At 34.8% G+C, this 27,750-nt stretch overlaps 1 protein-coding gene and 5 non-coding genes across 8 annotated transcripts; 1 reads left to right on the top strand and 5 right to left on the bottom strand.

Annotated features, from left to right (window-relative positions):
- Positions 1–39: 39 nt before the first annotated feature.
- On the top strand, positions 40–27,085 carry LARP7 (La ribonucleoprotein 7, transcriptional regulator). 3 transcript variants are annotated; one of them, XM_056803064.1, is made up of 13 exons: positions 40–185; positions 9,549–9,752; positions 13,507–13,607; positions 13,695–13,778; positions 13,958–14,122; positions 14,247–14,355; positions 14,437–14,817; positions 14,929–15,073; positions 16,892–17,031; positions 18,198–18,316; positions 20,789–20,948; positions 21,354–21,445; positions 26,745–27,085. In XM_056803064.1, the coding sequence occupies exons 2-13, from the start codon at positions 9,551–9,553 to the stop codon at positions 26,817–26,819; spliced, it is 1,773 nt and encodes a 590-aa protein (XP_056659042.1). In that variant the 5' UTR covers positions 40–185; positions 9,549–9,550; the 3' UTR covers positions 26,820–27,085. The 3 variants fall into 3 exon arrangements, with proteins under 3 accessions (XP_056659042.1, XP_007496077.2, XP_007496078.2); XM_007496015.3 differs by having other exon boundaries at positions 14,434–14,817; XM_007496016.3 differs by having other exon boundaries at positions 61–185; positions 9,533–9,752; positions 14,434–14,817.
- Positions 15,246–15,308, bottom strand: MIR367 (microRNA mir-367). The gene has a single exon (NR_032250.1). It is a non-coding gene; the product is annotated as a microRNA mir-367 (primary transcript).
- On the bottom strand, positions 15,395–15,465 carry MIR302D (microRNA mir-302d). The gene has a single exon (NR_032249.1). It is a non-coding gene; the product is annotated as a microRNA mir-302d (primary transcript).
- MIR302A (microRNA mir-302a) lies at positions 15,558–15,627 on the bottom strand. Its single transcript, NR_032248.1, has one exon. It is a non-coding gene; the product is annotated as a microRNA mir-302a (primary transcript).
- MIR302C (microRNA mir-302c) lies at positions 15,773–15,831 on the bottom strand. Its single transcript, NR_032247.1, has one exon. It is a non-coding gene; the product is annotated as a microRNA mir-302c (primary transcript).
- On the bottom strand, positions 15,917–15,987 carry MIR302B (microRNA mir-302b). The gene has a single exon (NR_032246.1). It is a non-coding gene; the product is annotated as a microRNA mir-302b (primary transcript).
- Positions 27,086–27,750: the final 665 nt, after the last annotated feature.

The raw sequence follows: 27,750 nt of genomic DNA, 5'->3' as shown, positions 1-27,750 counted from the left end.
CTCCAAACCACCAATCGCACACTTCTTTCCGGGTTCTTGCGCATGCGAGTTTGGAGGAGGCGGGGCGACGGCTCCAGTCGCGGAATGCGTGACGTAAGGGCCCCAGCAACTGGGAAGAGTGGAGAGGAGGAGACCGTTTCTGAAACGCACGGTGTCTGGACCCGTTGCCTGGGGGACTGAACTGAGTAAGTGCGGGAGGTAGAGACACCGAGTGCGGGATGCCCCGCAGGGGTCAGACCGAAATTTGCCTTTTTATTCTAGTTGGCTCTACATCCTGCATCTTCCCTTTCTATTTATCACCCCGCCCCCTTTCCCCCCCTTCCTTCAACCGACCCACCTCCCCCAACCCCCTCTTTATCTCATGGCGCACGCGCAGAAGGCCTTCGGGTGTCCCCGCCCCTCGCATAGTCTTGGACAGCCCCAATACGGAGTTGGGGAGTTGGGATGGGAGACGATAAACGCCAGACACACCTATCTCATTAGTCTCTCCGCAGATTCTTAAGAACCGACGGTATCCCAGCCTTGTGCTTTCCATTTGCCTAATTCACTTATGTAGACATTTAACAAGCCAACCGCATTTATTAAGCGCTAACTGTATGCCTCTTGAATTATCGATCAATCAGTCGATAAGCTTTTATTAAACACCTGCTGTGTGCCAGATGCATTCCATCCAGTTTTGCAAGCCCCCTAGCTGTTAATCCAAAAAGACACTCCATTTCTGGAATACAGGCATTTTCTCCCAAGCCAGGAATACTCTCCCTCCTCATACCTTGCCTCCTGGCTTCCTTCAGGGCTCAACTCAGCTCCCACGTTTCATAAGAATCCTTTCTCAGACGTTCTTAGTGCCTTCTCTCACTTTATCCTGGTTCTTTTGGAGCTATTAAGTTATCCTGTTGTTTCCCCTATTTAGACTATGAGCCCCTTGGAAGCAAAGCCTTTGGGGGCGGGGGGGGGGTTCCTTTTATTCCTAGGGCATAGCATAATACCAGGCATAATTTAGGCAATTAATAAATGCTAGTTGACTTGACTTGCCTCACTTTAACTTATCTCCTAATCAAGATTTTAGTAACACTTACTGTTTGCCAGACATTTTTAATTTACCATTAAATCAGCATTTAGTAGATGTACTGGATATGCAGTTGTAATAAACATATTGAACTTGAAGTCAGGAGATGTGAAGTACACCAGGGTGTTGCAGTGCTGAGCCCTGAGGCAGGAAGATCCGAATTCAAATTTATTAGCTTTGTGACCTTGGACAAGTCACTCCAGCACCTTTTGCCTGTTTCTTAGTCTCCTCCTACCTCCCAAAGTTGTTGTGAGGATTAAAAAATATTTGTAAAGTGCTTGGTTCATATTAAACACTATTATAAATGCTAGCTGTTATTATAATTATCATTATCAACTTCATTACTTAGCCCTGGGGCTAGAGGCAGGAAGTTGTTTAGTCACCCCAGTCATGTCAGAATCTTCATGACCTCTTTTGGGATTTTCTTGGTGCAGATATTGCAGCCATTTGCTATTTCTTTCTCTTAATTCCTTTTACAGATGAGGATCTAAGGCAAACAGGGTGAAGTGACTTGCCCAGGGTCATGTAGCTAGTGTCTAAGGTGGGATTTAAACTCAGGAAAATGAGGCTGTCTAACCTCTGGCCTGGAACACTATGACTGTACCACCTAGCTGCCCTTTGAGTTCAAATTCAACCTCAGACAATTACTGATTGTGTGACCGTGAATGTTCAACATCTTTGCCCTGTAAAAATAGGGATGATATTTCCAGTACCTTGCCTGCCAGAGTTGTGAGGAATGAAATAATATTTATAAAGTACTTTGTACATATTAAACATTACATAAATGCTAGCTGCTACTATTATTAATTCGAGGTCCGTTACTTCCTTAGCTATGTCACAGAATAACTCAAGACATAGTTGTTTTGCTTTCCAAGTTACAAAGACTAAATATGGGATTGATGAAGGATCCTCAGGTTACTTGTCCTGAGATACAGCCTTGTTGAGTTGAGACAGGCTTATCTCCAATTTAACTGTACAATGATGATTTTTCATACCTTGCAACTTAGGAAAATCTTAAGTGCAAAGGCCATAATGTGCATTAATTACAGGTCCTTGAAGGAATAAAACAAGCTTTGCCTGGTATTTTAATGATGCACAAAAATCACTGAAATTCAGTGAAGTCCATTTCTCTTTCTTTCCATTTTCTTCTTTCTGAAAAGAAAAGTAAAATGGTCTAATATAGTCTGTGTTGTTGACAAAAGATATCACTGAGATATTCCCTGAGTAAATTAGTGTTAACTGTAATAAAAATTCAAATAACTCCCTTAGTGTAAAGGAAAGTATAGCAAGGTTACTATTTTTTAAATCATTAATTTGGTAAGTGGAAATAACTAATATATTGTCAAAGATCACATTTTCTGGACTTAAACTGTGTCTATGTCAAAATATGCAGGAAATTGAAAGGATAAAAAATTGAGGGCCCAAACTATAAGGGAAGGTGGTACTGGCAAATAAAATATACTCAGTGATATAAAGGAGGTGGGGCAATGGATATGGGGATATGAGGTCCTTCTGCAGGAAGAGTATAGCACATGTGTATAGCATCGTCTTTTAAAAAATGTTACTATACCTTTTGATTTCTTAGATATATTCTTCCAAGATGAAGGCAGATTTCACTGATATGTTTTCAGAGATAGTCTAACACCTATGAGAACATACTGGGCCAACACATATCTTTGTGTTTACCTTGTAAGGTTGTCCTATACATCTCTGCTGTGTCACTTAGTAGCAGTGTGACTAAAGTCAGATAACCCTTCTGGGACTATTTCCTCACCTTTAAGCTAGAATGATCATGCTTGAACTGAGAATTTATTAGGCAGGCATTAACAGGCATTTATTACGTGCTTGCTTATGTGCTACGCACTACGTTTAAACACTGAGGATAAAATTATTGAAATAACTACTGCCCTCAGAGAACTTATGTTCTATCAAAGGAAACCTTATGTACATTCAGAATTGCATACTGAAATTATTCAAACTAATAAATACATAGTAATTTTGGAAGGGAGAATACACTGAGTCCTAGAAGAAATCAGGGATTCTAATCAATGCAGATGAGCAGTGACATTACAGGCATGAAGGATTGCCTGTAGGCTATGGAAGGCAAAAGACTGAGTGTCAAGTGTGAGAAAAAGCAAGACAGTCAGCTTGACTCTACCAGGAAGGAGAATTATGTAGAAAAAACCTAAAAATGTAGACTGATGTCTTTTAAGTGGCAGAACAAAGTGTTTGTTGGTTTGACCCAGTAAGTAACAGGAAGACACTAAAGCACTGAGTAGGGCTGTAGCTTGGTCAGGCTTGTGTGTTAGGAAGACTGGCATCTGAGGAGAGTATGGATTGTTGTGGTGGGAGATGAGACAAGGAGACAAAGTAGAAACCTGTTGCAATAAGCAGTTGCTCTCCCATTTTCCCAACAGTTCTTTTATCAGATAGGCACTTTTTTCCTACAGCAATTTTTGTTTTCAGGTTTATACAGCAGATTTGTTGAATTCCAGTATTTCTGGTTGTTCTTGTCTGGTCTGTTCCATTAATCTACTTTTCTATTTTTTTTTAAACCAATACAAAATGGTTTTGATGATTGCTACTTAAAATATAGTACGAGGTTTATAAATGCTATTCTTTCATTCCTACCTTTCTTCTTTTGTTTATCCAAATTCTGTTGTTTAGTCTAGCTCTGTAAAATATTTCTTTGGTAATTTGGTATAGCACTATATCTGTTGGTCTGGGTTGGGCCTGGCTCAGGCTATTTCTTTGGCAGCTTAGGTTTGTTACTGGAACAGAGTGAGGCATGACTGTTATTCAGTAGTTACACCAGGAGATTTACTTAGAAGACAAGGATGCTTAACAAAGATATATAGTGAGAGCACTTTGAACTGATTCTGCAGAACAAAGCTCCTTTTTCAGAGATGCCCAGTTTTTCCCACCAACAACACACCCAGAGCTCCTTGTGGTTATTTTGTATCCAACCAGAAAATGAGTTTAATAGCCTGAGTTATTAGTTCCCCCGAAACATTCAAATTTTAAATATTTTTTTTAATCAAATAGGTTTTAAGTGATTTGCCTAGGGTCACATAGCTCAGAAGTGTCTCCAGCCAGATTTGAACCTAGGTGATGCTTCCTATCCATTATAATTCCTACTTACCCCTAAATTTTCAATACTCTTTAAGGAGAAACTAGCCTAATGTTTATGAGTGAAGGAGTTAAGATATTTCTTCTAACAATCTGTAAATTATTTTTGCTCGTATTGCCATTTTTATCTTATTTTAATATTGCTAACTTAGCCACTAGCACTGAATTTTTCTTTATTTCTTTGAAGAGAATTTTCCCATCTAATCTCCATAGTCTTTTTTGCCAGCTGTTTTAGAATCAATACTGTGTGTAGGTTCCAAGGCAGAAGAGCAATAAGGGTTAGGCAGTGGGAGTTAATTGACTTTTCAGGGTCACATAGTTAGGAAGTGTCTGAGGCCAGATTTAAGCCCAGGACCTCTGGTCTCACTTTGGGTCTGGCTCTCAATCCACTGAGCCACCTGCTGCCCCTAAATCTCCATAGATATTGGGTGTGCTTTAGTGGATTGACTTAAAATAATTTGTGTATCTTATAGTTACTTAAATGAGACTTCCCTTTCCATTATTGCTTTCTGGATTTTATCTTTATATAGAAATGCTTTTGGTTTTTGTGAGTTTGATATTTATAATCTGCTACTTTACTGTACTGTCTTCATTTTGTTGTTGTTGTTGTTGTTTTAAGCTAAATCCTTAAGAGTTTTTGAGGTAAATCATCAGATAGAAAGCTTTTTTCCTCTGTACATCCATAGGTTCTTCTTGTTGCTCTTGCTAGAATTTTTAGAATCAAATCAAATAATAGCAAGGAAAGAGTGAGTATCTTTGATTTACTCTTGTATTTCCTGGGAAAGGTTCTAGTGCTTCCCCAATGTATATACTACTTGCTTTTTAGTTTTAGATAGATAATTCTTAACCTTTATTTTAAAGATTCCTTTCTGGCAGAGGTGTCAAACATACTGAAAAAGTTTAGTGTCCCCATTTCTATTTTGAGTTTGATACTACTGCTCTGTGCCTATATTTTGTAGTATTTTTAAGCTTACAGACTTGTACTTTGTCAGATTTATTCAGAATCTATTGAGTTAAGCTTATGTTCTTGGATTTTTTGTACTTAATATAATTAAATGTTGATTGTTTTACTTAACATTGACCCATCTTTGCCTTCCTGGTATCACAATGCCATTAATTAAATGTGATTTTTGATAGTGGGTTTCAATAACATGCCACAGGTTTTGAGTTTAAAAACATTTTTTTAATTAAAAATTTTGAATTTGTGCCTGTATTAGTAGTAGTTTACAAAAACAAAAAAGTAGTTTTGTTATTGTCCTAAATTAAAAAAAAAATCATTGACAAATGAGAGGTTTGAGGGATGGATAGGAAAGAACTACTGAATATCTTTCTGTAGGTTTGGGTTTTGGAGAGATCATCTAATTGCCTAACCCTTTCTCCTGAAGCAGTATATATTATTTGTAGACAGTATTGTACTCAGAAGTAGATCAGGAAATATATGTGATATAAACTATAAACTAGAGATGGATTCCATAAGTCAAATACTGTAATAGGTTCTGAAGTTCCTTGGAAGACAGGTTTTATGCAAGCATAAAATAGAGATGGATTTTGAAAAATTATAAGAATCCAGTCCTATTACATTATAATTTATAAAAGACATATCTTTATTAATTTGGATAATTAATCAATCAATATACTTTATTAATTTTTTCTTATTTAGAATATTTTTCCATGGTTACATGATTTATGATTCCCCCCCTTCCCTCCCCCCTCCTAGAGCTGACAAGCAGTTCCACTGGGTTTTACATGTATCATTGTTCAAAACCATGTTATTCATATTTGCAATAGAGTGATCTTTTAACATCTAAAACTTAATCATATCCCTATCACACTATGTGATCAGTCATATGTTTTCCTCCTGCATTTCTGCTCCCACAATTCTTTTCTGGATGTGGATAGCATTCTTTCCCATAAGTTCCTATGGATTGACCTGGGTTAGTGCATTGCTGCTAGTAGAAAAGTCTATTACATTAGTTGTGCCATAATGTATCAGTCTATGGGTACAACATTCTCCTGGTTCTGCTCCTTTTGTTCTGCATCAGTTCCTGGAGGTCTTTCTAGTTCACATGGAATTCCTCCAGTTCATTATTCCTTTCAGCACAGTAGTATCAGATACCACAATTTGTTCAGCCATTCCCCAATTGATGGATCAATATACATTTATTAAGTGACTACGACATGCCAGGCACTATGCTAAACACTGGAGATTTAAAAAGGGAACTTGGGGGGAAGAGGGTGTAAAAGACAGTCCTTGTCTTCAAGGATCTTACAGTCTAATAGGGGAAGACAGCATGCAAACAAATTCATACAAAGCAGGCTATTTATAAACTAAATTAGGAACAGAAGAAAGACACTAGAATTGAAAGATTGGGGAAAGCTTTCTTTAGAAGGTGGGATTTTTGTTCGAATATAAAGGAAGCCTGGGGAGTCTGAGCCAAAATGAAGGATGAAGAGCAGAATTTTCTAGGTTTGAGGAAAAGCCAGAGAAAATGCCTGGGGCCAAAAGATGGAGTATCTTGTTCATTGAACAGGCAGCAGGCCACTAATGGTATGTTTTGGGGAGTAAGATGCAAGAATGCTAGAAAGGTAGGAGTGGGCCAGATTACAAAGTATAAAAAACTTTGAATTCCAGACAGAATATTTTATATTTTATCATGGAGACCCTGGAGTTTACTGAGGTGGGGATAGGGAGTGGGCAGGGGAAAAGAGTATGGAGACATTGATGCTTTATGAAAATCACTTTGGTGGCTGAATGGAGGATAGATTAGAGCTGGGAGAGTCTTCAGACATGCAGAGCAGGCCTACCAGCAGTCTATTGTAATAATCCAGGCATAAAATGATAAGGGTCTACACTAGAGTGGTGGCAGTATCAGAGGACAGAAGGGATCCTATTCATGAGATCTTACAAGGGCAGAAAGGACCAAAATTGATGAACAAGCTTGTAAGGTATGAGAAGTAAGAGAATGAAAAATTGAGGATTAGTCCTAGGTTGTAAGCCAGAGGGACTGGTGGGAGGAGGTTACCCTTTACAGTAACAAAGCGTGGGGGTGGACATTTTAGGGGAAATGTAAATTCTGTTTTGGACCTATTAAATTTAAGATGACTACTAGACAGTTCAAGTATCTGAAAAGGTTGCATGTGCTAGATTGGAGGTCCCAATGGAGAAACACCAGCTGATAGCTGGGATAGGTAGATTTGAGAATCATCATGATAGAGATGGTCATTATATCCATGGGAGCTGATGAGATCACCATGTAAAGTAGGACAGAAGAAGTGAAGAGGTCCCAGGATAGAACCCTGAAAAGAGGGCATAATCTGAAGAGGATGTGGCAAATGAGACAGAGAAAGAATGAAGAAGTAAAACCTATAGAGAAGAAAGTGTCAAGGAATGATCAATTATGTCAGAAGCTACAGAGAGGTCAAGGAGAATGAGGACTGAGAAAAGGTTTTTGGATCTGGCAACTAAAAGATCATTAATAACTGAAGAACCATTTCAGTGGAATGATTATATCAGAAGCCATATTAAAGGGGTTAAGAAGATAGTGGTAGGGAGAATAGAAAGCACCTATTGAAGAAGTTCTTTTCAAGGAATTTGACTACAAAGGATAAAAAATAGATATGGGATGATAGTGGGAATAATAGGATCAAGTAAGAATTTTCTCAGGTCTGGTGAGAGACATGTGCATTTGTAAGAAAGAGTAGAGAGGGAGAGATTAAAAATAAGTGAGTTGGGGATGACAGAAGAGCCAGTATGTTGGAGAAGATGGGATAGAATGGAATCATTAGAACAAGTAGAGGAGTTAGTCTTGATAAGAAATAAGGCCACTTTCTTATGTGAGAAGGGGTAAAGTAGATGATAGTGGCAGAAAGCACCTGAGGGAAGAGAAGAGAAAAAAGGGTTCATAGCTAATGTCCTCAAATTTTTCTGTAAAATAGGAGACAAATTTCTCAGCTGAGAGAATGGAAGCCATGGGAAATTTGAAGAGGGATGAAAAAGTTTGGAAAAGCCTTTGGAGAAAATGGGAGAGTGAGTTTAAAAGAGAGGTAGAGTAAGATTGCCTAGCAACTGTGAGGGCCCAATTGAGGTTCTATAGTGTAAATTTTTAGATGACCCAGTTCAGAATGGTTGTGTGATTTTCCATCTTCATTTAGAAGCCCAGGAGTAGAAGTGAAGGCAGTGAATGGTAGGAATGATCCAAGCCTGAGATTTGATTACTGAGAGTATTCAGGATTTTGATAAGGGAGCTAGGGATTCCTGACAGTAGGATAATGTAAAGTTACATTGGTTCACCAAGGAATCAAGATAGGGAAAAGAGGAGAGAGTGACCTGGGCAGGGGAGATGGCATGGGAGTGAATTGAGGGGTCATAGGATTGGAGGTAATCGTATAGCAAAAAAGGGGTAAGGAGAAGCAGGGCAGGAGGGTCTTGGAAGACTGGAGGTGTCACCTTGAGACAGGACTTCAATGTTTAGAGATAGGTAGGAGGAATCTAATATACACATGATTGTAAATAGATGGATTTATTTATTTATTTTTATTTCTGGAGCAGTGAACCATGGGAGGTTTTTTAATACCTTAGGACGGTTATTCTATGAGTGTGGAGAATAAACTGTAGACTGAATTACCAGGTAGAAGTTTTCCAAACTTTGTTGTTTCTTTGTTCACATCTTAGTTCTTACATTTGAGTTGAACTTTTAATCAATTTTTAAATCATTATGTATTGAATTCCTTTAGTAGGAAATACTGAAATGAAGGGCACCAGTGAAAACTTGTATTCAGGTTTGCTCAAGTTGAAATGCCTGTGAGAATCCAAAGAAACTTAGTCACACCTTGACTATGTATAGTCCTGTAATGTCAGTCGAATGAAGAGAATGAGCTGTCATTAGACCATGATATCACAAGTTAAAAGCAAACAAATAAGGAGTCAAGATTTAAACTGCATAAGCCTAAGATAATAACAATAAAGAAGCATTAGTTACAGAAAAATTGTAGATCTCTATCACTAGGGACAGTGTCCACACTGGGATTTCCCCCATGTTGATGAATTAAAGGATCCAGACTCCTTTTTCTCTTCTCTTTGCTGCCTACACACGAATTGTTTATGATACAGTAAATATTTATTGAAAAATAAATGCAAGTCAATGATATTTCTTTAAGATTATTAGTGGAAAATATTTAGAGATCATTAAAAGTGTTCTTGTCGAAGCTTGAGCTAGATTCCTCCAGGGGATTTTTAGATCAGTAAAGAGAAAATCTTGGAAGAAATAATCACGAGAAAGCTAAAAAAATACTACATAGCTAATATGAAAAGGAATTTAAATGCTTTTTAAAATTCAGCTTCTGAACTTCACAGTAATGGAAACTGAAAATGGCAATCAAGACAAATCAATGGAAGAGGAAAGCACTGAACAGAAAAAAGAGGGGGAAAAAAAGAAGCGATCAAGAGTCAAGCAGGTGCTTTCAGATATTGCTAAGCAAGTGGATTTCTGGTTTGGGGATGCCAATCTTCACAAGGACAGATTCCTTCGAGAGCAAATAGAGAAATCTCGAGATGGATGTAAGTTTCCTTTTATGTATTTTATATATATGTACTATGTATGTATGCATGCACTAACATTGAAGTTAGTCTTTTATCTGTATGTGTTGATCCAAAAATTAAGTTTACAAGGGAAAATATCTTTTAACAAACTTTATAAAATAGTTTGTTTTGAACAAGGACAAATAATTATAATTCTGCTTAAATCATTTATTGTATAGTATGCCCATTACAACTTACGAGTGATTGATTCCTGTGTTTGATTATGCCTTTTTATACAGTTATAGTCAGAATGTGTAATGTTCATATGTCTATAACTTTGCTTCAAATTGCTCTTCATATAACTCTTTGATAATTTCTTTATCTTCTTTATTTTTATTACATTTGGGTATTCCATTATAGGATACAAACCCCAAAAGTGAAACAAGCCTTGCTCTACAGAAGCTTACCTTTTGAGATTTCATAGCTCTAGTGAAGTATGAGAAATTTGTTGGTCATTTTCCCCAAAAAATAAAACTAATTTTAAAACATAAAAATAAATCTAATATATTTTGGTCCCATATCTAGGGTTTTATTTTTTTAACAATCTTTTAGTGTTTTGCCTTATAGCTGGTAGCTTTGAGAGGAAATGAGGATTACAGTTGTTTTAAGGCCAAAGCCACACAGTAATCTCTCCCGTGACAATCTGTTTTTATAAAGGAATCTATTTATGCTTTCTTTTTACTGATATTGAACAAAATCTGTACTCATTTAAAAAGCCTTATAATTTGTTATATTGAAATATTGTATCAAACCAACCACAAGCACTAAATTTCTCTCCAATTTAAATCTTTATTGCTGTCATTTCAGCTTTATGTTTACTTTTATATTGGTTACATTTGTCTGACTACTTTTAGTTGTTTTTTATTTTATACCTTTTATTGATACATATAAAAATGCAAAAAATCTTTTAAGTGTATCTTAAGTGTAATCTATGATCTGGTGACACTCATGTGTTATCTGTTTTGTTCTTAATATTATCAGCATATTACATTTCTAATGTTTCCTAAATTATTTTTGCTTTCTTATTGCACTAAGCATTTCTAAAACTACACCAAATACATGAGAAGTATTCCTTGAATCTTTAGCTAGCATTTATCATTTTCCTATGGCTCTGGGTTTCAGGTGGATACTTATAATCCTTATATTTCTAAAGAGTTTTTAATTTTGACCTGATTCTGCATTTTTATCAGTGATCTCTTCAGCTTTTATTGATACTGTAAAATACAGCCATCCTACTATTCCTGATATAAATTTTATTTGGTGTTGAGGTAAACCACAAGATCATTTTCTTAGTATTTTGACTTTTCTATTCATTTTCATTATGAGATTAGCCTATAACTTAAAAAATGTTTTGAGTTTAAAAAATCAGGACCATATTTCCTTGATGAAAAGAAATGGGTAGTGTGTCTTCTGTTGCTCTATTTAGTAACATTCAAAGTAGCATAGGAATTATTTCTTTTGGTGATTGGAAAAATTCTTCTGTAAATCCAACAGGGTCATGTGCTCTTACTCAAAATTCATTGATACATTCTGCTACTTCCTTTGAAATTGTTCGTTTAGTTTTTTCCACAGAATCAGACTATTTAGTCTAGTTTGTTATTTCATGAGTACCCCAATGTAATAAGCATCCAACCCCACCCCTTCTCAGGCATGTGCCTAATAGCTAGCTTTTGCTTCAAGAATTCTATATTTTCCCTCCAGAGGGAGCCTCTTCCATTTTTAATAGTTCTGTTACCTTTTTCTTGCACCAATCCTAATGCAACATTTTATAGCTTACCCCTTCTCCTTCTAGTTGCATCAGGCATAACCTTTCTAATCCTGTTCCACATGCAGCCTTTCAGGTAACTAGATAGCCAAATGTCTCCATTGAGTCTTTCTTTTCTGGGTTCAGTGTGGCATAAACTTGGGCAGCCAAAGAAATGAGCAAAGGACTAACCAAAAGGCAGTGAAGAGGCTCATCACTGTATGCATTGGGCTAAATTTGTCTACCTTGTTGACAGAAATGAGAAACCTTGCCAAATATTTATGTGTCAAGTTGGCAATCCTGTTGAAAAAAAATTCATCAGTTCAACATAAGCTTTTGCTTTCCTAAGTGTCTATTTTCACAACATTTAAAGTAAAGTGCTTGAACTTAGAAGATATAAGTAGCAATTATTTAACATTTTAAGGTTTTCAGGGAGCTCATTTGGTAGATCCAGTTCTTGTTAAGTTGACCAAAGTTGCCCATCTGTGTAGTCCCTGTACCACCCTATAATAACTTTCAAATATTTTTTATTTCATTTATGTGTCTTATGGTGTCTCTGAAGACTGGGACTTTTAATTACCTCCATTGCCTAGCATAGTACCTTACACATATATAATAGAAGCTTAGTAAATGTCTACTTGAATTGAAACATCATTAGTTCAGAATTCCTTTCAAGTTCATCACTTCAATTTGAGAGGATCACAGGTACTCTTTTAATGTGCCCAGTTGTCTGACAAAAGCAAAATAATGTATAATATGGCTATTTTCAGTCTTCATCCACTTTTTCTTTCATCTTTTCCTTTTCCATAATTTGTATGTCCTCTTTCCCCAAGACTCTTAAATAGAGCTCTTTGTATATTCATTGTTCCATTAACCTCTACCACTTTTCTTTGAAATTTCTTTTCTCCCTATTTTAATTGATACTTTTGTACCAATCTAGTTAATAATTTACAAATATTTGTGTACTGGTATTTTTCTTTAATCAATTGACTTCTATTTCTTGACCCAGTTTGATCCTTGAGAGCTTCTTACTCCTTGGGGACAGAATTTAATGGCATGATATCCTACTTATATATATTGCCCCTTTCATTATACCAATAGTTGTCTTTTAAGAAATGCAAATTAACATCTTTCAGGTGCCAACCACTATTAGTGGCAAAGGTAGTAAAAGATGACAGCTCTTGTAAACTTTGAATTCTAATTACTCACACCCAGTACTGTTGATGTCCTTTGACTTAGCTGTCATTTTTTAGATGCTTTATACATCAATCTTAGTAACATCTGCTATATTGACAAACATGAATACAAAGAAATGTGGGAAGACTGTTCTAGTCAAATGAAGGCCTTAAAGGCCTTAAAGAATAGGCCTTAAGGCCTTAAAAGAATAATTCATTGCTAAAATTAGAACCAGCCCAACTGATCCCTTGCCTGTAGTTTTAAACATACTATTTGTGCTCTTCCATATTTTTTCAGCATTTAGGGAAGAGAAATATTCTGAAGCAGTGCCACCTGAAGGGCAAAGATAGAAAGGGTAAAATAACTAAGCTAGGGAGTTAGTTATAATCTTAGATAGGAATCTTAACATAGATAAGAAACTTGCCTAAGGCCTTAGTGTCCAGAATGTTTTGGAATTTTGAGTCAGGGTGGGTGAAAGATCTTGCCCTCAAACCGCTTGAAGGGTTATTTTCATAAGCAATCTACAGGAGTTGTCTCTGGGCATTTTTCAAAATTTATTGGGGGGGGGGGTAGGATTTGCAAATGATACAGTGATAGAGATAAGCAGTTTAAGCTGTGTATAATTGTGTATTGAAGATCTGCTACTGGGGTTTATAAGTAACCATAATACTGGTTAAAAAGACATTCCCCCCATTAAATTATGCACTATTTTAAATAGGAAATCTTTCAACCCTAAACTTGCCATTTGGGTTATTTTCCTTGCTACTACCCTCAACTAAAAGCAACTTCATTTTTATGAATTTTACCCTTTAGATGTTGATATATCACTTCTTGTGTCATTTAACAAAATGAAAAAATTGACAACTGATGGGAAATTAATAGCCAGAGCCTTAAAAAGTTCATCTGTTGTAGAGGTGAGTATATTTAACTCCTTAGTTGACATTCCCATAGTCTTCTGTTCATGGGAACTACTTTTAACAGTTTTTTCCCCCACCCCCTAGTTGGATTTGGAAGGCACAAGAGTAAGGAGGCGTCAGCCACTGGGTGAAAAGCCAAAAGATGTGGATGATCGTACTGTCTATGTGGTAAGGTTTATATACAATTTGGGAGGTTATATTTTTTTAATGTTTTAGAACCTGATGAGACCCTATAGACTTCCCCCATCCCTACAAACACCTCCAACAATGGGGTCAGAAGTGCATGAATGTTTGTCATTTGTAAAGGACTTTTTTTTAATAGCAACATTTTTAAACCACTGTTATAGGAACTGCTTCCCAAGAATGTTAATCATAGCTGGATTGAAAGAGTATTTGGAAAATGTGGGAATGTTGTTTATATCAGTATCCCTCATTACAAGTCCACTGGAGACCCAAAGGGATTTGCCTTTGTAGAATTTGAAACAAAAGAACAAGCTGACAAAGCTATAGAGGTAGGTGGTCAGACTGAGGTGAACAACACACAATCTTTGGAGGGAGAGTCATTTTAGGGGTCATTTTAGGATTAAGACATTGTGAAAATGGCAATTTTGACTAATTTCCCATTTCTGTTTTAAGTTTTTAAATAATCCACCAGAGGAAGCACCAAGAAAACCTGGAATGTTTCCAAAGACAGTGAAAAACAAACCTATACCTACTCTTAATACTAATATCTGTAGAGTTTCTGGTAGGTCTTCTTCATATTTATAATTTAATTTAATCTGGAAACATTTGACAAAAATTTAATGATATCATTTCTATACAGAAGAAAAAAAGAAAAAAAAGAAAAAGAAATCTCGAATTAAAAAGGAAGGTGTTCAGACAGCAGTGGAACCCAAAGAAACAAATACAGATGCCACCGATGAACATCTAGAACATGTAAACAAGCTTAAAAGGCATAGAACAACATCAGAGGGCTCTGAAGTGGGTAGTTCAGATACCCAAAGACCACCCTGTAAGAAGGAGAAGAAAAAAAAGGAACGATCTGAAGTGTTGAGTTTACCTGAAGAAGCCAGAGGGAAGAGGAAGAGAATGAATTCTGGAGATGTAGAGACACTGATGCCAAGATCAAAAGTTAAGAAAAGCTCTCTGAAGGAAGAAAGTACTAAAGAGGAGCAGTCAAAAGCTGAAATACCAAAGGATTGTAAAGGTAGTTGGGGGGTGGGGTGGGGTGGGGGAGGGACGACAAAACTTTTTTGCTTGCTTTTAAAGGATAAATGGCCAGAGCAGTAATTGCAATTAATCATCTCTTCTCCTTTAGACCTAGAAGTCTCTACTGAAGAGGAGAAAGATGCTGGAGATATGAAAGATGGATCCCTTTTAAAATCAAAAAGGAAGCATAAGAAGAAACACAAAGAAAGACACAAAATGGGGGAGGAGGTCATACCATTAAGAGTATTATCCAAGTATGTTACTAAATAACAACTCCTTTTAGTTTAATAAAGTTCAATTTTATTAAGCTAGACACATACATCTATATCTACAGAGACATAATGAAATAAAAGTAGCATACATCTGTATTATAGACATAGTGAAATAAAAGTATTTGTGGAAAATACCTTTTTAATGTCTTCCAGGCCATCACCATTGCTAAAGTGCAATTCCCGTTTACATAGAACAGAGTTGCATGTTAGCAACAGTAGTGGCCTGTAGCCAAAGAAAGTTTGTAACCCACGTGGGAAAAATCCAATATTAACTAATAAAATCTTTTATATGCCTTTAGGAATCACCACAACTCAAACATGGAAGCACTTAATTTTTTAAAATCACAGCAAGCACTTCCATGTTAAAGCAGAGGAGATCCTTAAAATTGAGTCCATTCATACAGTCAGGAAAATTAGCTTTCAAATAGCCAGTTTTAAAGTCATCTGATAAGAATAGTAAGACTCACCATCACTAAAACATGGAAGCACTTACTTTTTTAGAAACAAAGCAAGTAAATCCACGTTTAAGTAGTGGGGAGTCCTGAAAACAAGATTCGGAAGCCGAACAGTATATCCCCCATGAAGGTATCCTGCAAAGTGAGAACATTTTTAGTTTCCTAAAACCAAGTTAAAGACATTGTACGGAAATCTAGTTAAAACTGTGCCAGTTTGGAATCCTCTCCACTGAAACATGGAAGCACTTACTTTTTATTACGTAGCAGGTACCCCCATGTTAAAGCAGAGAGAATTCCTTGCCAAAAGTCCAACATTAAAACAATTCAAGAAATCAAACCATCCATAATTCAGTGAAGGAGAGCAGGATTCACTCCTACCAAAACATGGAAGCACTTACCTTTTTAAACACAGAAAGTACCTCCATGTTAAAGTAGAAGGGGTCCCATTAGTTCCCATTGAGGAGGTTAATGTGGATTCTCTCATACCTTAAGAGGAGTAAGTTTTCTCTACCTTCTTGGCTTCCTCTTCAGCATGTGTCTAAGACTCTAGCTCCCCCTACTTCTATTTATACCATTCTTAACTCCAGAGTTCCTTTTGCCTTTTTATCTCAAAGAATCATTACATGAGTCTTTTGTTATTGTAATGTATCTGCTCTCTGGGGATGTATGATCCTGGGTGGGTCTGGATGCTTTTTTTTTTTTTTTTAAGTATACAGTTGTCAATGTTAACTGCTAAAACCATTACCACAAGACATCCTCCTCTTTAAAAATCCCCTATCTACTCTTTGATGGCACAGATTAGGGCAACAATGAGTGTTCTCAGTGTTGGGATCGGCATTGTATTTCTATCTAGCATAGCTGTAGCTGTTTGCAAAAATCTCTACATGTTAAATTTATGTAAATATAGAAATTGCTCCCATTGGATATTTTTTTTTAGAAATTCCTTTTGATGCCAGTAAATACTAAGGAATGTTATCACTTATATTGGGGGATGGGGCTTTAACAGAACTTTTAAAACTTTAATCTGATTTTTTTTTCTGGGAAAAAAATTTAACTTGTCTTCCCTAGTTAATGAATTAATCCTAAAACTTCTTTCTAGAAATCCATATTTGAGAAGCATTCCTAATAAAGTCCCTGGGGAACTAAAAACACTGTGTCTTTTATGATTATTTTAGAGGGGTACTGTTGTTTACTTGTTTGCTAGGTTTTCTTTATAGTGCAAAGAGGTTATTTAAACATATGCAAAAAGTTGGGGTTGCAAATTACAATCACATATTTGGCTATTTGTCTGATTCTTTTGTTATTAGCTGACAGCAGTATTTCATTCATTTTTCTTCCCTTCTAGGAGTGAATGGATGGAATTGAAAAAAGAGTATTTGGCTCTGCAGAAAGCCAGTATGGCTTCTTTAAAAAAAACAATATCCCAAATAAAGTCTGAGAATTCAAGACAGATGGACACAGACCCTGGAATTAAAAATGGCCATGGTAAAGACAGTGTCATGGCTCTTATAATTTATATTCTTTTTGTTTAAATGTTATTTTTCCTATTTGGAGATATACCTCAAATAAAAACATGGCTTTTTTAACCCATTTAATTTATAAAGGTTTGTCAGGGAAATAGATTTTTAGGTATCATTTAGTAAGAGCAGATTGATTCTCAGTAAATAGTTGGGTATGAACATTTTATTTTGAAATGCTGTCTAGACACCAAAACTTGCATATTTACAGGATTTTTTCTATGCCTTTTGTTGGTTGTATAATTTAACCCTTCAAGGAATGATACTTTTACTCCCTTAGTTCCAGTCTCCTTACTCCCCTACTTTTTCCAATTTTCAATTTCAAGTTCACTTGTATGTAGTGAGATTCTTGGTTAGGTAGTTCAGTATTTTACTTCTTCTTTGGACCAAATCATCATCTACCTGATATTAATCAACACATTTTTGGGCCTAAGTGCTCAATATTCAGTGAAATTTATGTGCCAGGCACTGTGTACCTTGGTGTGCACAATTAAGTGCCTAAAAGACCTAAACATCTTTCTATAAGCCAACCAAACCATAATATAAGAGGATTTGAAAATTCTTGATTCTCTCTTAGAATGCCTTTCAAAAGAAAACTATAGCTGTAGAAATTCTCAGCTGTAATTTTGTCCTCACTACATAAAGAAAGAGCATATTCTTATAAAGCTCTAGTGAATTCTTCCATTTGGGGATCCCATGGATAACATTTTTTGTTTCAAATAACTTCATTTGAAATGAATAAAATTACTTTTTATTTCACAGTAATGGGAGTGTCTGTGACTTAAAATGCTCCTCTTGTTTAGCTTGAATTTTAAAAAATTATCATTAAATAATGCTTTTAGTTAATTTAAAATATATGTAAATCAGTAATTCCTAAGAGAAAACTTGAGGATTTTTCCCCACTGTTTTATATTTTCTTTGAAATTCTTAAAAGCTTTTCACTCTTTTCCAGCCTTAGGGATCACAAAATTTTGGGGCAAAATTCATTAATAAATATATATGATAAATTTAATAATTACTGCAACCAACCAGAGAAATCCTAGGGTTTGCTATGATAATTTTGCATTACATTTCTCCTTTGTCAGATTTGTGACCAGTGAAATTTTTTTGTCCTTTTCCTTTTCAAATTAACAGCAAACAGTGAAGACTGTCAGCCCCCTGAGAAGGTTAACACAATGGGACCCCAGTTTGTGAGTGGAGTGATAGTGAAGATCATTAGCACAGATCCCCTGCCAAGCAGGAAACACCTCAGGGTAAGGCTTTGAGTCTTCAGGTTAACTGTCACCTTTCCCTGGAATAACCATACTTGCTTGGGAAAATATTTTGAATATGCAAAACTATGTAGGCTAATCAAATTGAAATGTCTCCTTCTTAGAAACTGCCAGAAAGTTTTCTGTTTGTTAGTAAATGGCAAACTTGGCCCAAAGCCTGTAAGAAGTCCTTTCTTTTGTTTAATAAGCCTTTTTAAAGCTTTGAGTTAAAAGCTTTAAGTCCTTTTACTGCTTTGAAAGTCAACTTCCAGTTTCTTACTTTTACTATTTGAAATTAAGTAGAATTGTAAAAGGCTTTAAGTTTACACACATTTAATCATTTTAATTGAGATGAAATGAAGATGATTCCATTGTAGTAGAATGTTTAAAAAATTACAATTTTTCAATTAAATTTTTTATTTTATTAAAGTCTAAAAGACTACAAAATGTAAGGTTTTTTTTCCCAATGATAACATACTTTGGCAGAAAAGCTATAATTTAAAAAAAAAAAACCTTTATCAGAATTTTATTAACCTGAAACTTTAATTTGAAATTTTCTTAATAATTACAGTTTTAGTGGACATTCAGGAAAAAGAATTTGGAGTATGTTTATACCTCATGTTTGTTAAGCAAAAGAAACATTTTAAAGGAATCCATTTACTAATATGTTTTTTGATAGCTAGATTGTAAATTAAGATCTGATAGTTAAGACATTAGGACTAAATGATATATGGTTCCATTCCAACTCTAAAATTCTGTGATTTTATGAGTTTTTTTCTAAAAATAATAATTTTTACTGCACGCTTTGCTAACTTTGCCCAATTCCTTTCATAAATATTTCTAGCATAACTTTTTCAAGAGATGACTGTTTAGGTTCCTTGTCTTTGTAAATAATGTAGGGCTTAATAAATATTAAATTAAATTTATTAAATCCCCTTCCTCCCCACCTTGAGATAATTGACCCAAAAGGGACGACCTTGACCCCATTAACACCAAGTTCCGATTCATTTTGGCCAAACTGAGACAACCTACCATGTGTAAGATACTTTAATAAAGGAATTAATAGTGAAGATTACAAATAAAAAACTAATGTTGCTCTTGATTATAGTACATAATTGAAAGAAACTGTAAAATAAAAATGAGAAAAATAAACACTGGTTTTCAAGTACAAGTCTTAGGCAACATAAATTGAATTCTGACAATAATTTTATTATTTATCATTAAATAGATGAAAAGACCTCATAACATTAATTTACTATGACCTTACAAAAAGTGAATTATATATACTTCCTATAATCAAAAATTTGACTATTTATTGACTCTTTAACTCAGAATAAAATACTGTAATGTGTTCCTCCAGTGCCATTAAAATAATTTTAAAATGAAATTCTCCAATTTAAAAGAAATACACATCCCAACTTGGTACTTTCTTTTTAAAATTATTAACTAGAAAAAAAGCCTTTTTCCCCCTCTTGTTTTTAACATCAATCTACTGTTTTTTGTTGTTTCATTTTTGTTTTGTTTTGGAGGGGGACTTTTTTACAGCCTTAATTTTTTATTATAGTTAAAAGTTATCTCAAAATTAAGGAAAAAGAGGGAATTAAGGAAGATTTCTTTTCTATTGACTAGTTCCAATTTTTTTTTTTAATTTTATGGATGGGACTTGGAGAATTAAGAATAGTGTCACATTCCTGCATAAGAGGATTGTCTTTGTAAGACCTGCTGTGACCAAAATCAATTAGAAATACAGAATCCTAGTTAATTTCCCCTCACAGCAGGTTTTTACAGGTAAACTTTTCAGTATTTGTGACTGAGACTATTGGTTTCAATTGTTTGGAAGAGTTTATTTAGGGATTTTGATAGAAATTAGTGAGAGACTGTTGATCATTGTATTTAAAGAGATTCCAAAGACTTTTTTTTCTTTATATTTATAATGCTAACCTGAAACATCAAATTTACTTAAAGCAACATGTGTTGCTTTAAGATGAATGGAGACAAATTGCATTCTGAATGTACTTTTTTTGATAATGAGAAAGGGTTTTAATTTGCTACTTTTTAAAGTTAACTCTCAGGCTTTATGTAACATTTGTAGTACACGACATCTTTATACCTCTGTTCTGCAGTCTTCACATACCTATAGCTGATCAGGAATGTGAAGTGACATAGAGATACAATCTAAGCTTCAACTGCAGGGGTGTGGTTGTTAATAGAAAATACATGAAACTAAGTTGTAGTTAGTTAAAATCAGTATGTTAAATGATTTCTCTTTTTCTAGTTTCCTTTTATGATCATTTTTACCTGCTCTAGAAGAACTCTGATTCTCTCATTATTTCATACTGAGTTTCATACTGATTTTGAAATTTTATCAAAGCACTCATTATTTGAGTTTAATTTTTGGTAAAGAGTGAGGAAACAATAATAGAGTTTATCTCTCAATTACCTTTTAATTCCCTCTCTTTCTCTGGTGCTCTACAGGAAACCTTGGCAGTGATAGCTGAAGTTGTCTATGTTGATGTGCTAGAAGGAGATACAGAATGCCATGCTAGATTTAAAACTCCAGAGGATGCTCAAGCAGTAATCAAAGCACATGCAGAAATTAAAAAGAAATATAATTGGAAATTTGAGATCCTCTCTGGTAAGATTTTCAACAGTAGGAAATGTTAACTTGCAAAATAGTTTTTTAAATGGACAAACATGACAAGGAGTATGGCCATTTTTCAATTTTCTGAATGGCAAACTACAATTTAGATGTGAACTTATGGAAAGTGGTATTAGCCCCACAGTCTTCCATGAAGCTACCCTCTGCCCTCTTTAGCTCGGACATGATTAAATTTGGACATTGTTTGCACATTTCCCTTTCTAGCCCTCTTGCTTTTGGAAGATGGGACCAGTGCAATCTTTAGACAAACAAGGAGACCTCAGACATAAATGTTTGTTAACATTTTGAAAGAACTACATTGGATGAGAGGCAATAGAGTATTTATTGAGATTTCTGAGCCGTGATTATATTAATCAGTTGTCCATATTTCTTGTTTTAAAGGTGACCATGAACAGAGATACTGGCAGAAGATTTTAGTAGATAGGCAGGCTAAATTGAATCAACCCCGTGAAAAGAAAAGAGGAACAGAGAAGGTAAACAGAATTAAATCTGCCTTTCTTTTGCTTTAATAACACATGTAGAAGTGCTCCTTGGTAGAAATTTTTTTTCCTTCTGAATTTTATAAAACTCAACAACCACATTATATATCATGGTCTATGTAATTCCCTAGACAGTATGTTTTATTTTGCCAAGTCAAATCAAGTTGACAAACATTCATTAAGGACCTGACCTTCAGTGCTAGGTACTGTATATTATGTCCTCAAAGAGCTCACAATCTAATGGGGGAAACAACATGTAAATCACTATGTAAACTATATATTATCAAAATAAACTTCTATAGGGTTCTTTTACAAAACTTAAAGTTAAAGCCAGTTTTACCCCTTACCAAGATAAATATCTTAGGTATTTCTTTGCTTCTAATGTACTTTGTATTCTGAGTTAAGCAGCCTTGATTTCTGGCTCCTCGTATGTTAAAGTTTAATGAAAAACTGTTATTTGAAGAATGTCTTACAGGTAAAATCACAATGTATTTAAAACAGTTTATAAAGATATGAAGCTTCACAGATAAGACCAGAAATCTTATGCATACTATGCCTCCTAGTAATAGCAGTTTTATTACTTTGGAGAGGGTTCTTGTTTTAACCTAGAGTACAATCAAAATCTTCAAAAAAATTAGGTGACCTAAAAATAAATCACTTTTTGCATTTTGTCTTTATGTTTGAGTGGTATAAGTTCATTTAGAAGAAGGAGAAAACACTGTTAGTTGGATAACACTTAATTTTTCCTGACCTACTGCTTTCTATTAACAAAAACAATACTTTTTTTGATGCGTGTGTGTGTGTGTGTGTGTGTGTGTGTGTGTGTGTGTGTATGTAATCCCCCCCAGAAAAGTAAAGAAACTAGTTCCTTTGGGGAAATGATGTACTCACATAAAATAAATTTTAAAGAAATTAAGTATTCAAAGAAACGGAATTGGAGGGTGCACGTTCCAGGTCTGTTTCACCTAAAATAAAACTAAAATTAAAGCAAAATATAAAAGGGTGAAATGAGAAGGAAGTGGCCTGCAGAAGAGAATTCTAACATATGTTTCTCTGGCCAGTCTGGAAGAATTATCCCATCACTGAGAAATTGTTGAGCCAAAGAAACCCATATCTTAAGAATTAGAAACATGAAAAACAATGTATTTATTTGCCTCTAAATTTTGAGAGTCTTGATGAGTGACTAATTTGGCCACTTATTTAGCAGAGTAAATAGAGCACAAGGGACCAACCAGTCTCCTGCTGTAGTAGAATTTGGAGCTAGAAAAAGATCAAGGCTCTTTGACTTATGTAAAGATTTGGCATAAGGATCTTTTTTGTTCTCAATCTGAGTAGCATGTAAAAAAAACAGGAACAAGTTAATAAATATTGCATGCTAGAATATATAGTGTTGATTTTCTAGAAAACAACTACTTTTTATCTGGATGCTTCATATGCAGTAAAGAAATTCTTTGGATTTCTGTCTGATTCTGATAGTGGAAGATCTTGGGCTAATCGGTTTCCTGAATGGAAAGGGCTTGTAGTCAAAGTGTGAGGACTAACTTGTTTCTTCCTGAAAACATTCTGTTCAGAGGTGTTAATTTCAAAGCCTTTTTGAGACTATTTAAATGCTAAACTCATTAATCAAAGAATATTTGACTGACTCCAAATACTTTTTTAGTCCTTTCCTCTATTTGTAAATTCAAGTATAATGGTTAGCATGAGATTTAAATTTAATGGTCAGAAAAAGACTTAAGAATTATTTTCTTTTAGAAAAAGGAGGTGGTGGGAAAGAGTTACAAAGATGCTATTTAAATAAACATGAATAAAGACCAGAGAATGACTTGGAGTGAGAAATGCCATGAATATTGAGTTCAGGATCTATGAAGAGTGACAACTTTGTATTTCCTTGTTATTTTACTGACCTGAATCATGTGTCAGTGTGATTTGTTGGTGAAATGTAGCACCCATGCTGTGATTAGTAAGAAAGATCTAAGAACTTGGATTGGATGATAAAGCTAGAACCTGAAGCACTGCCTATCAAGTAGATGTGTACCTTTGAACATGAAGCAGTTGTCAGCACAATCTTCTTTACCTGTTATCATCCAGTAAAACTTGGCAAAATTACTAAAAATGTCGTCATCAGCTCTGGACAGTTGATGTGGTAATGGCATTTAGTTCTCATTTTTTTTTTAAACCCTTACCTTCAATCTTGGAGTCAATACTGCGTATTGGCTCCAAGGCAGAAGAGTGGTAAGGGTAGGCAATGGGGGTCAAGTGACTTGCCCAGGGTCACACAGCTGGGAAGTGTCTGAGGCCAGATTTGAACCTCTCATTTTTTTTTAAAGCAGAAAAATTACTTCCAAAATTTGCCCTAAACAACTAATTTATCTCCCTTCTACTCTTGGTGCATCCTTTAACTCTCAAAGGGACAACCAAAGCATTGATAAAAATGAATCATGATTCAAATAATAATCGTTTATTCAGTCTATAAAGAAGCATTATGCTATATCTGGCTGTTTTTTCTATCTAGTTTTTATGACAACCTATAAAGAGTTTTAAAGGTGACTTGAAAACAATTTACTACAACAGCCCAATAGTGAAGTTAGAATTATACAGTTGAGGAGGCTAAAGCTGAGAGGTTAAAGCCTGATCTTGAACTCAAAATTCCCAACTCCAGTTCTCTTAAGTCATTAACTAAATATAATAGGTTGCAAAACATAAGTATAAATATTTTAGTCACTTAATTTCCTCAAAAGATTGTTAACCATACAGATCGAATGTGCTATATTTTATAGAGGCCATATCTGTTGCACGTCATGGCCTGAACCTTTTGCAATATGACTTTTTATGTTTTCTTTTGTTTTTTAAACCCTTACCTTCTGTCTTAGTACAAATTCTCTGTCTCTCTCTTTTTCTCTCTTTCTCACCTTGGGTGGGTCAGTGAACTCCCCACACTTTTAGAGATTACTGATCTGTATAGTAGCTTCCTATACCAATGAATTAACAAATCCAGCACTCCCATATTAAAAATTACCAGTGATGAGCCTTTTGTCCAACAAATAATTAAATTTTGTTTCTATTTATTGTAACTGCCATATTGGTTACTTATATATGGGTTCTGCCTATATATATATATATATATATATATATATATATATATAAATGTTTGTTGAATCTGTCTTGGAGAATGAAAGGACTATGACAATTGAGGATGAGAGGTATAATTTTGTAAGAGAAACATTTTAATCATTCCAAAAATAATTACTATATAGGATCCAAAATTTAGAATTGGACCAGACCTTAGAGATTATTTAGTCTCATTTTATTAATGAAGGAACTCAAATACAGAAACTTGTATACATGAGAGTCAGTTTCCTTCTTAATTATGGCATCTAATGAAACACTCTCTTTAGTTAATTTAGTTTATATTATAAAAATGAAAATTTTTATAGTCTAAATATTTTAAACTAGATAGTACAGTGGGATAAAACACTGGGCTTAGAGTCAGGTATTTCTGAATTAAAATATAGCTTCACTTATTGACAGTGTTGTGACTTTTAGCAGGTCACTTAATCTCAACTTCAAAATGAGATTAACAATATGTATCTCTTGGAGTTTTTTTTAAAGATCAAATGAGATAATATTTATAAGGGACCTGGTGTATAGTAGGCACTTAATAAATGCTTCTTTTTTCTTTCCTTCCTTTAAAAATAAATTCAAAGGGGCAACTAGGTGGCTCAGTAGATTGAGAGTCAGGTGGCTCCTAGAGATAGGAGGGCCTGGGTTCAGATGTAGCCTCAAATGCTTCCTAGCTATAGGACTCTGGTCACCTAACCCCAGTTTCCTAGCCTAATAAAGGCAATAAGTTCTTCTGCTTTGGAGCCAATACTTAGTATTGATTCTAAGATGGAAGGTAGGGGTTTTAGAAAAAAATAGATTGGAGTAAAACTTTTTTTAAATTAAAGGTAATATGTTAAGCAGATGATGGTCCGGTATTTTTATCTGTATGTTTTAGCGTTATAAATTGCATAGTTATATATTTCTTAGTTGGAAAGCACACATTTAAATTTAAAAATAAATAATTCTCTTTATAAGCTACTCTATTTATCATAGCATTTAATTAATTTAAATGGTATATATTAAAGTTGAAAAATCAGAAAAGTAAATGAGTACTATAAAATATTTAAGAATTGTCTAATATGTTGATCCTGAAATCAGCAATAGCCATAATACTATATAAAACACCCAACATTTTTTTAACAACTTACTATGTGCAAAGAAAGTAGTCTCTGTCCTCCAGGATTTCCCCAGTGAGACATTCAGTGGTAAACAACTTGCTTTATGGTACAGTGGAAGGAGCACTGCTCTGAAGTTAAAGGACCCAACTTCAAATTTCACCTCTTAGGTCTCAGTTTTCTCATCTATAAAAAGAGCTAGTTGGGTCAGATGGCCTCTGAAGAGGGCAATGGAAGATATATGGTCTGTGAGCAAAGATAGGGTAGTATGACGAGGGAGGAGCACTCACTAGCTTTGGAAGTCAAGAGGTTCTTTGATCAGGAAGAGATTTACAGAGGCTAGCAACTAAAAGGAATAGGAACCTGATGATACCCTCAGAATGAGGTGATGGGCTTGGATAATTCAGGCATAGAATACACAACGAAGGACAGAAAATGGGAAGCAATTGAGAACTGTGGAAGGAACTATTCTAGCTTAAAGTAAAGTAGACATTTGCCATATGCCCAAAGGACCCTGGTCAAAGCTTTTTTATATATTCCATTGGATAGATTACCTTTGAACTTTGCTCTTGTGACCTTGGGAATGTCAATCTTTATGGACTTCAGTTTCTTCCTCACCTTTAAAAAGAAGAAGTAGATACCCTTTAAGGTTCCTTCCAGTTCTTGTTCAACAATTCTCTGGTATTTTTAATAGAGCATTTGTAGATTGGTTTCTGATTCCATTTTGTTAGCAAGGGTTTTCTCTTTTGATGCATGTCTTTTCCTACATATTAAAAGGTAATATTAATTAATATATAGCTAGAAGCATTATATCTTTCCATACAGATACTCTGGCATTTGCATAGTTAGGGAAGGTGCTTATTTGCACATTACTTTTGTGTTGTCAAATTTTACGTGTCTGTATTTTAGCTAAGGAGATCCTAATAACATCGTTTAAAGAAAATTTACTAAATGAAGTTAATGATTTTTTCCCTTGAGTTGAACTCATCTGATCTCAGCTTCTTTAAATTTGTATTGTGTATTTGAACATTATTTTCATTTTGGAACAGACTCTTAATTTCTACCTTCTCTTCTAGTTGATCAACAAAGCTGAAAAAATTAGACTGGCGAAGACTCAACAAGCAAGTCAACATATTAGGTTTTCAGAATGATTGAAAAGATTTGAATTTTTCTTAACTTTGAGGACTTTCAAATTCACTGAATACTTCTACCATTCTTAAGAAATCCATTGTTTTCTGTTTTCATCATAGTAGAAAGAATGTTATTTCAAAAGCCTACCTTTAATTGAATTAAATTTAACTACTCTGCTCCTGTAGATATGACTTTTCTTTTATGTTTTTTTACTTATCATTTTTGGATAATTTATGTAAACAATTGATCAAATAGCAAATTAATAAAACATGTTTTGGGGACATTAGAATTCTTTTTTAAACTGTATTTAAGTGGGGAATGAGTTTTCATAATTATATAGACTGACATGTTTTTGAACATTTAAATTTTGTTTTTACAAAACACTTCCCAACGAATAGGCAAATATACCTGAATACATAGTGTATTTCCCCAAAAAGCTAGTTGTGAAAGGAGTTGATTCCTCCAAAAGCAGGAATGAATTGGTCATAGCTAGGGAGCCTTTGCATGGCTCTCTCTGTAGTACAGGAGTTTTCGAAAGATCTGATAGTTCTGGTGAGTTATTTATTCTAAATTCTAAAACTGTTCCTGCAGGACCCGGTAGAGACCAAAGTACAGAGAATAGAAAAGATGAAGGCCAACTGACATTCTTATCCTCCTATGGGAATTCTATTTGAATAAATTGGTTGATTTAAGAAAACTCAAATGCTGAGCAATTAGATTAATTAATTGGTTAACTCAAGTTAAGATCTCTGATCAAAAGAGAAGATGGGAGAAAATTTCTTAGTTGACCCCTTAGTCATCTTCTTTGGAAAGGCTAAGGTATGTAGTCTAGCCTAAATCTTTTTTACTGGATTGAACTATACTGGAGCCTTTGAAATTCCCAGCAGATGGTTGAGAAAAGACATTGTTTCTGTTTCCTGTGAATTCAACAAACATTAAATTGCCTCCTAG

The sequence above is a fragment of the Monodelphis domestica genome, chromosome 6 (assembly GCF_027887165.1).
Source record: "Monodelphis domestica isolate mMonDom1 chromosome 6, mMonDom1.pri, whole genome shotgun sequence".
Lineage (NCBI taxonomy): Eukaryota > Metazoa > Chordata > Mammalia > Didelphimorphia > Didelphidae > Monodelphis > Monodelphis domestica.
The sequence above is the reverse complement of the archived record's forward strand: the minus strand, read 5'-3'. Positions and strand labels throughout refer to the sequence as shown.